This window comes from Eurypyga helias, unplaced genomic scaffold (genome assembly GCF_000690775.1).
Source record: "Eurypyga helias isolate BGI_N326 unplaced genomic scaffold, ASM69077v1 scaffold16336, whole genome shotgun sequence".
Classification (NCBI taxonomy): domain Eukaryota; kingdom Metazoa; phylum Chordata; class Aves; order Eurypygiformes; family Eurypygidae; genus Eurypyga; species Eurypyga helias.
Genome location: NW_010258682.1, coordinates 49,756 through 56,668, shown reverse-complemented (window position 1 = coordinate 56,668; position 6,913 = coordinate 49,756). Strand labels below are relative to the sequence as shown.

At 52.6% G+C, this 6,913-nt stretch overlaps 1 protein-coding gene across 1 annotated transcript in view; it reads right to left on the bottom strand.

The window, feature by feature from the left end:
- Positions 1–2,671: 2,671 nt before the first annotated feature.
- DNAJC13 (DnaJ (Hsp40) homolog, subfamily C, member 13) overlaps positions 2,672–6,913 on the bottom strand; it is a 47,219-nt gene continuing 42,977 nt past the window's right edge. The window contains exons 53-55 of the mRNA XM_010154443.1: positions 6,554–6,697; positions 6,082–6,181; positions 2,672–2,904 (exon numbers count right to left, since the gene is read on the bottom strand). Coding sequence (XP_010152745.1) covers positions 2,807–2,904; positions 6,082–6,181; positions 6,554–6,697 — 342 coding nt within the window. The 3' untranslated portion in view covers positions 2,672–2,806. The remainder of the gene's footprint in view (positions 2,905–6,081; positions 6,182–6,553; positions 6,698–6,913) is intronic.

Here is a 6,913-nt window from a genome sequence, read left to right as displayed (position 1 = left end):
CTCTTTCCTGGCTGAACCCAGCACGTGATCACAGACCATAACCACACACTGAAACCAGAGGGCCTTCGGTGGGTCACGGGGTGGGAAAGCATTCTCAGTAAAGAACTTGGAGATCAATCTCCTAAAGCATTTAAAAATCAGAGAAGGGCAAGTGCCGTTCGCTTGTCTGCACGCATGAGCCAGCAGGGGCGGCTGGAACCAGCGATACCTTACCCTGGGAACAGGAAGAGCAGAGCTTTCCTCCATTCTGAAGGGGAAGGACTCTCCTGTGGGACACCGCCAGCCAGAGAACTGCTGGATGAACGTTCTCGGTTACTGGTAACGCGAGCGCTCCTGCCTGCAGGTGGCCATGACCAAGGTGGTCGTCCCTCGAGCTGTGCTGAAGGTGATCGACTGTGCAATCCAAGTGTGTGGGGGAGCAGGAGTGTCCCAGGATTTTCCTTTGGCTTCCATGTGAGTAAAGCAGGACTTGCCTGTGGATTCTAAGCATTCCTTTTAAGATCATTTTCTAACAAACACCAGTACATGCAGTTTCACCTCAGGTAGCCAGAAATAACAGTCCATATGCCTTTATGCTATGAAACTTAATTCCTTTAATAATTCCAATGCAACCACACTGCTTTACCCTTATGGGAAAAGCCCAAGGGGCAGCAGAGCTGAAGCAGCTCAGCCCTACCCCTCGGGGAGAAGCAAGCCCTCTGGATTTGCAGCCGCACAGCTCAGGCACCCCAGCCGGGAAGGCTTTGCTGCCGTCTCACCTCCTGCACCGTAGCTCTTTCCCGAGACCACTCTAGCGGAATTGGTGCCGAGAGCTCCTGCTGCGGGACAGCCGGGCTTCCTGCCGGGGCAGGAACCTGCCCCTCATTCAGCTCCTCCGCCGCAGGTTCGCTCACGTACGGACCCTGCGCCTGGCCGATGGGCCCGACGAAGTGCATCTCTCAACGGTCGCCAGGTGGGAGCTGCTTGAGCAGTCGAAGCAGCTGACTGCAAAAATCTGACCTGGACCTGGAGCCGTCTCAAAAGGTGTTCAGTGCAATAACGGCGCTTAAGGTACGATTGGATCAACACAAAAACTTGATTCCAGCTTGAAGCAATACATACTCGGTCTTTCCTTGTAGTTACTACACTCTGAAAAATCGGGGCCCTGCTTTTCAAGTCATGCAGAGTGCCATGTAAATACCAGAATCTGCCTGGGTTCTTTGTAACACGAAGTAAAATCGGTTTTGTAACAGGCCTGAAGCGCTTTATTTGCTCCGAGCCCAACCCCTCTTTATCCTGCTTTGCCAGCAATAACAGGTTCGAGCCGGCAGTTTCACCCAATCCCGCTTACCGCAAACTAGAATCAACTTCTGGGTGTTTATTAAACAGCAACTAAACACTTTGGGTTCTCCCTTCCCAAAGCTCAGCCCCAGTCCAACAATCCAAGCTCCCTCCTCCCCAGCTCCTGCTCCCCCCTTTTCACTGAGGCTGCCCCAGTCCTTCCCCGCCTCAGCCAACAGGCAGACAGACCCCGGAGCACAGAGCCGGGGAGAAGACCCCCTGCCTGGCTCGGTCTGATGGGCCGGTTCTCCCCCTCGAGCCTGCAGCCCCATGCTCAGGGGTAGGGCGTTCCCTGCTGCGGCCAGGCCGGGCTGTATGCTTCCCAAGTACCTGAAGCTATGGGAAGCTTCCCATAAGTTTCTTACCTCTTACCAATTCCTTACACCCAAACCCAAGCTCGTACTCCCTAAAAAGAAAGTAGCGCCGATCGCTTATGCTTCCATCCATCCTAGCTTCCTCCTGCTCTCTGCCAAAACATTTCCTGGGAAGTTGAGAATGCCAGCAAGTCAATGGCTGAAGCACTTTTCAGATACAAAACAGCCTGTGCTGTACCCCTGCCCTGGGAGCCGGAGTTCTGCTCCAGACACAGTGTTTCTCCAAGCCGGAATGCCCGGGAACCCTCCTGAGCCGCACTCAAGTCCAGGTCTCTGTCCCCCCCTCATTTCCCACACCTTCAAAGAACAGCTACATAAGAACACCACCTTCTTCTCATTAACAAGGCTCTTAATTCCCTTTATTTTAAAATTTTATGTACATACGAATGATCTGTATAATGTACACTCCATATAGAAAGTTTTTATATACTGGATACTGTATAGAACATCTCACAATTACACCGATTTCTTACATAACATGTCAACTTTAAGGGTTTTTTTTGCTGAAGCTTCGTCAGTTTGGTCAAGCCGGTTACACGTAACGAATGTCTAACGCGGGTCGCCCTCGGGGGGAAGGGAACGTTAATGGTTACGGCCGTGAGCCAACTGGCACGGGGACAGACCCTCCGCGCCTCGTGTTCCACGGGAGCGAGCACGTCGGACCGGGGGGAAGAGGGATGCCCTTTTAGTGGGGGGTCAGTGAGGTCCGAGTGATTTTAGCCCAATGCCTCTAGACTGTAGCTCAACTCCAGTCATGCTAATTCATAAAATATAAAAACTAGGAAAGTTTGTTTCACAGTCTTGTAAACAAATACGAAGGAACAAAATGTGCTTACGTACAGCAAGAAAAAAAAAACTTCTTGTGTACCCATTTCAGCTGATCCACAGAGTTCTGTCTGGGGTTACCGTGTGAGAGTGAGAATCACTGACTTCTTCCTAAAAAAAACCAAAAACAAACCAGCAACCAAAAAACCGAGAGTCATAGAAAAAGGAGTAACACTGTCGTTAAACACTTGGAAAGGCAGTAAGTTCACTTCAACGTGTTGGAGGAAAGTGCAGTTCCTCGTCACTGGCCAGTCTGCCTTTGGCTCCTTCCACAAGGACTTCCGTCCTTAGCTGACATCTCCCACTTCGTTGTCTACCGGGGGTGGTACGTTGGGCATTACGGATGATGTCGTCCCTGCAGTAAGGTAACCAGCGACTCCAGGGCCTTTTCGGGAAGAAAACAGAACATTGGTGATTCCAAAGAGCGACTGAACAGCTTTATTCCCTCTGGTAATACTCAAATACACCCTCTGAGTCAAGCACACACCTTAAACGAGCATTTAAGGGTTTAGCTTTGGAATCTAGGAACACAGGAATTAAGGCATTTTGGCCCACTTGGTGGAGTAGCTTGTGGAGGCCACACTTGGACATACAGGATGGTTTGGGTTGGAAGGGACCTTAAAGACCATCCAGTTCCAACCCCCCTGCCATGGGCAGGGACACCTTCCACTAGACCAGGTTGCTCCAAGCCTCTTCCAGCCTGGCCTTGAACACTTCCAGGGATGGGGCATCTACAGCTTCCCTGGGCAACCTCTCTGGACTTGCTCAGCACTCTCTGTTCTGACATGTCACCTGCGTTACAGGAGACCCCCGACCCCCAGCACTGTCCACCACAGGAGTGGCAGTAGAGGGGGTGGCCTTCCTCTGCCAAGGAAAGGACCCGCGGCAGAAGTGCAGGGAGTTCAGGCATGCATTCCACTACTGGGCACCACTTCTATGCTTTCAGCGTTGCAAAGGTTTTCCCAGCTGCACGTGTAAAGAGACTTCAGCTCCGTGAAGGAGCAAACTGGCCTTCCCTGTGTCTAGGCAGCTTGTCTTCAGTTAGGGAGAGCAACAGCACCCTCAGAGTACACCAGCTCCCTAGGGGAGATCCAGAACTCCTAAACCCTGTGCTGGTTACTCCAGGGGCAGGCGGTCAGCTTTTCGCTGCAGACGAAGCCCCTCTCCCCCAGAGCTCCGAGTGTAGAGCTCTGTCACCTAGATGCTTTCCACAGGTGCGGTAAAGCCCTGTGGTGCGGCCAGAAGCACCTCAGCAGCGCCTCTTCCCGGGTTGATGGATTGCAGGAACCCGCCAGCCCCCAACGTGCTCCCGCGTCAGCTTGGCCTCGTCCTACGGCCCGCGCTGCTGACCTACGCACCGAGTCCTGCTGGCTCCTGCGCCCTCCCCCGGTAAAGTCATCCTTGCCAAGTTCTCCCAGACCTGCTGCCCCCTCACATTCCAGAATTGAGGGTGGTTTGTCTCCCTGCGCCGTCCTACAGCACCACCGCGAGCACGAGAGCCAGACCTGCTCCCCTACACATCCTGACGCAAAAGTTCCACTAGCTCCCTCGTCCCTCAAGCTCTCCCATCACAGAGGGCTCCTAACACTTCAGCAGTTCAGCTCCTGCAGCTGTGAACGTCCTGCTCCCCCCGCCTGAAGGCGGCAAGCGTACGGGTGTTCCGCAGTCTGGGGGCGCACGGCTCTGGGACACGCATCTGTTCGGTGGAACGCAGCGAGGGCAGCGTGCGGTTTGCAAGACGGTATCTACCTGCTTTAGAGAGCTACACAGAAGTTAGCAAGCTGCCTGGCAGAGCAGATCTAAAGCCCACTTCTCAGGTGAAGGGGACTGCTGCCAGTTAGAAGGGAAGGAGAGGAGACACCTGAGGGAAGAGAAATAGGCAAGGGAAGTTTCAAGGGAAGTGCAAATAGCAAAGCAATTTGAAGCAAGACATAAGGCAGAATACAAGATAAAGCAGGTTAAAAAAAAAAAAGCTTGTTGTTCGGTTTCCCACCTACACTTGGCACTTGTACAGCACCGTCATTCTACGTGCGCAAGCACCTACACGTGAAGGAATTTAACACAGCACAGGCCTTAAGGCAGCTGGGGAGCTGTAGTGCCCCAGGCTCAAGCCTGGCAACCTCTGGCACAGCGTCAGTTCCTGGCCAGCGGTCAGCCAGCGTTGACTTCCCAGTTCTAATTTACAGTATTTATAAAATACCAAGGAAATTCAGCACTGACCGAATCGAGCGTTCTCTGTCAAAGTGGCACTAGATGGTGCAGCTAACAGAAAAGGCCTGTGCAGAGCTAAAGCACTGAGTCCTGGGTGGCAAAACGCATCAAGTGTTCCAATATACCTACCGTCAGAATATTAAGCATCTGCTTCTAGCACATCAGCCTCCTGACCTCAGAGGCTCTCACTCCATTTCCTCAGAATACATGCTCATACCTTGCAAGAAGCCCTCTCCTGTCTGCATGGCCAGCTGATTTACACCGCATTAACTCACGCTCAGCAGCTTCCCTCGCGGGGTGGAAAGAGAAAGTTCCCTGCGGCACACAGAAGCGTTCACGCTGACTGGCCACGGAAGACTTCCAAGCAGTGCCCGGGCAGCTAAACTCTAACGCCGCTGCCTTGTTGCCTGGCAGCTACCGAGGAGTCCGTCTGCCCCACGTGCTGCTTTAGGCAGAGCTCATTAGTGTCCTTACATACGTGATTTCCAGCGAGAGCAGGTGACGTGGGATAGTGGAGTTTTGGACTGTGAAAAGTCAGGGTGCAGTCACTAAAGAGGTGTCTACGGAGCGCTGCACTCGAGCAAAGGAAGAGCCAGAATCTGGTTTGCTATGAGTTAACTGCTGTAGGATTATTTCCACACCGTGCCATTACTGACAGGGGAGCTCCCCTCAGCTGCTGGCCTCTGCGTGCACGTGCCACGCGCAGCCCGGACGCTCTGCTGTGCTGCTGGCGGGACCAAGGCGGCCCCCCCCGGGGTGCACCACAGGTGGATTCAAGCACGTGCCACACACTCCAAGTGCAGGCACGAGGCCATTCCCAGCAGAGAAGGGCCCTGCCAGTGCACAGGGCTGACTGAAACATGGCCTCACCGCTGAGCTCAACGTTCAGGCTGTTCCAGCACAGCTACAGCGGCCTAACTCCCGTGGCAAGTAACATGGCCTAGGTGATTCTGACAACAGCTTAATCCTCCTCACCCAGCCTTGGAAAACAATTTTTTCTAGAAGCAGACTAATCCTAAGAAAGCATGGAAAGTTACGTCATTTGTTAGTTCTGATTACATCCCTGCTTTATCGCTACCGGGTACTTCCGGTGTCCAGATTCCATTGCTCTGGCATTTTAGAAGCAGGCACAGCAAAGACTATCCAGAGAAATACATTCTCAACCACAAACACACCCCAACATTTGGCTTTTGGTAAGTGCTTTAACAATCTTGCTGCATTTTCACAGTACTGAATGCTTAGGCCACACGATGGCACTAGTTCCTGAGGATAAACACTCTCCCGAGTCAGGTCTGACAATTAAGAAACAGTTCAGCGTGATCCAGGGCAGGACTAGGAAAAGGTTGCTGACCTGTGAGGTATCCTGCTGTTTGCGTCTCAGAAATGAACAGGTCATGTTTCTGATCCTTGAAGGCACTCCACACAGAAGAACGGGACAGAATTTCATTTACCTACAGCATGTGAAGAGAAAAACACAGTGAGCGAGCAACACTTGTCACATTCCGGGGGAGCAAACTGCTTTTCTACAGCCAAACCCTTCTGAACCGAACAGCACGGCAGCGGTCCGGGCTGTGATACAGAATTGCACATTCTAAGGGGACTGCAGCAACTTGCTTTTTCATCTGAACCGCGCAGCTGAACACCCAATGCAGAAGGTTCATAAAGTCATTTGGCAGCTTGACGTTCCCCCTCACTCCCCAGACAGGCAAGAAGGAAAAGCAGCCGCTTGCCGTGGGTAGAACAGGGCTGTGGCAAGACAGGGCTGATGCCAGAGTCTGACCTTCGGGCGTGCCAAGCCCGGGCAGGGACGTGTCAGCACCTACCTGCTCTCCGTACTGCAGGCTGCGAGACATGGATTTCAGAGTCTTCACGATCTGAGCTTTTGTTGCAGATGGGCTTTCCAGGTTCTCCAGACCGACACCTTCAAGCAGCTTTAGAAGGTAAGGGACCAAATCTGCTTTCAAAGCCTGCAAACACATCCAAACGGAGTTGTGTTAACATGGACCAGGAAGTTCCACACAGATGCTTCACTTTACTAGCAGCAGTGTGAACCAAAAGCACCAGGAGCTGTTACGCCTGTTTAGCTGGTCGGTTGCTCCTGAGCTATATGAACACATACAGGGAGAAAGCAAAGATCCCATCCTGTGGGACCTGCTCCCTCTAAGCATAAACACAGTTGGATT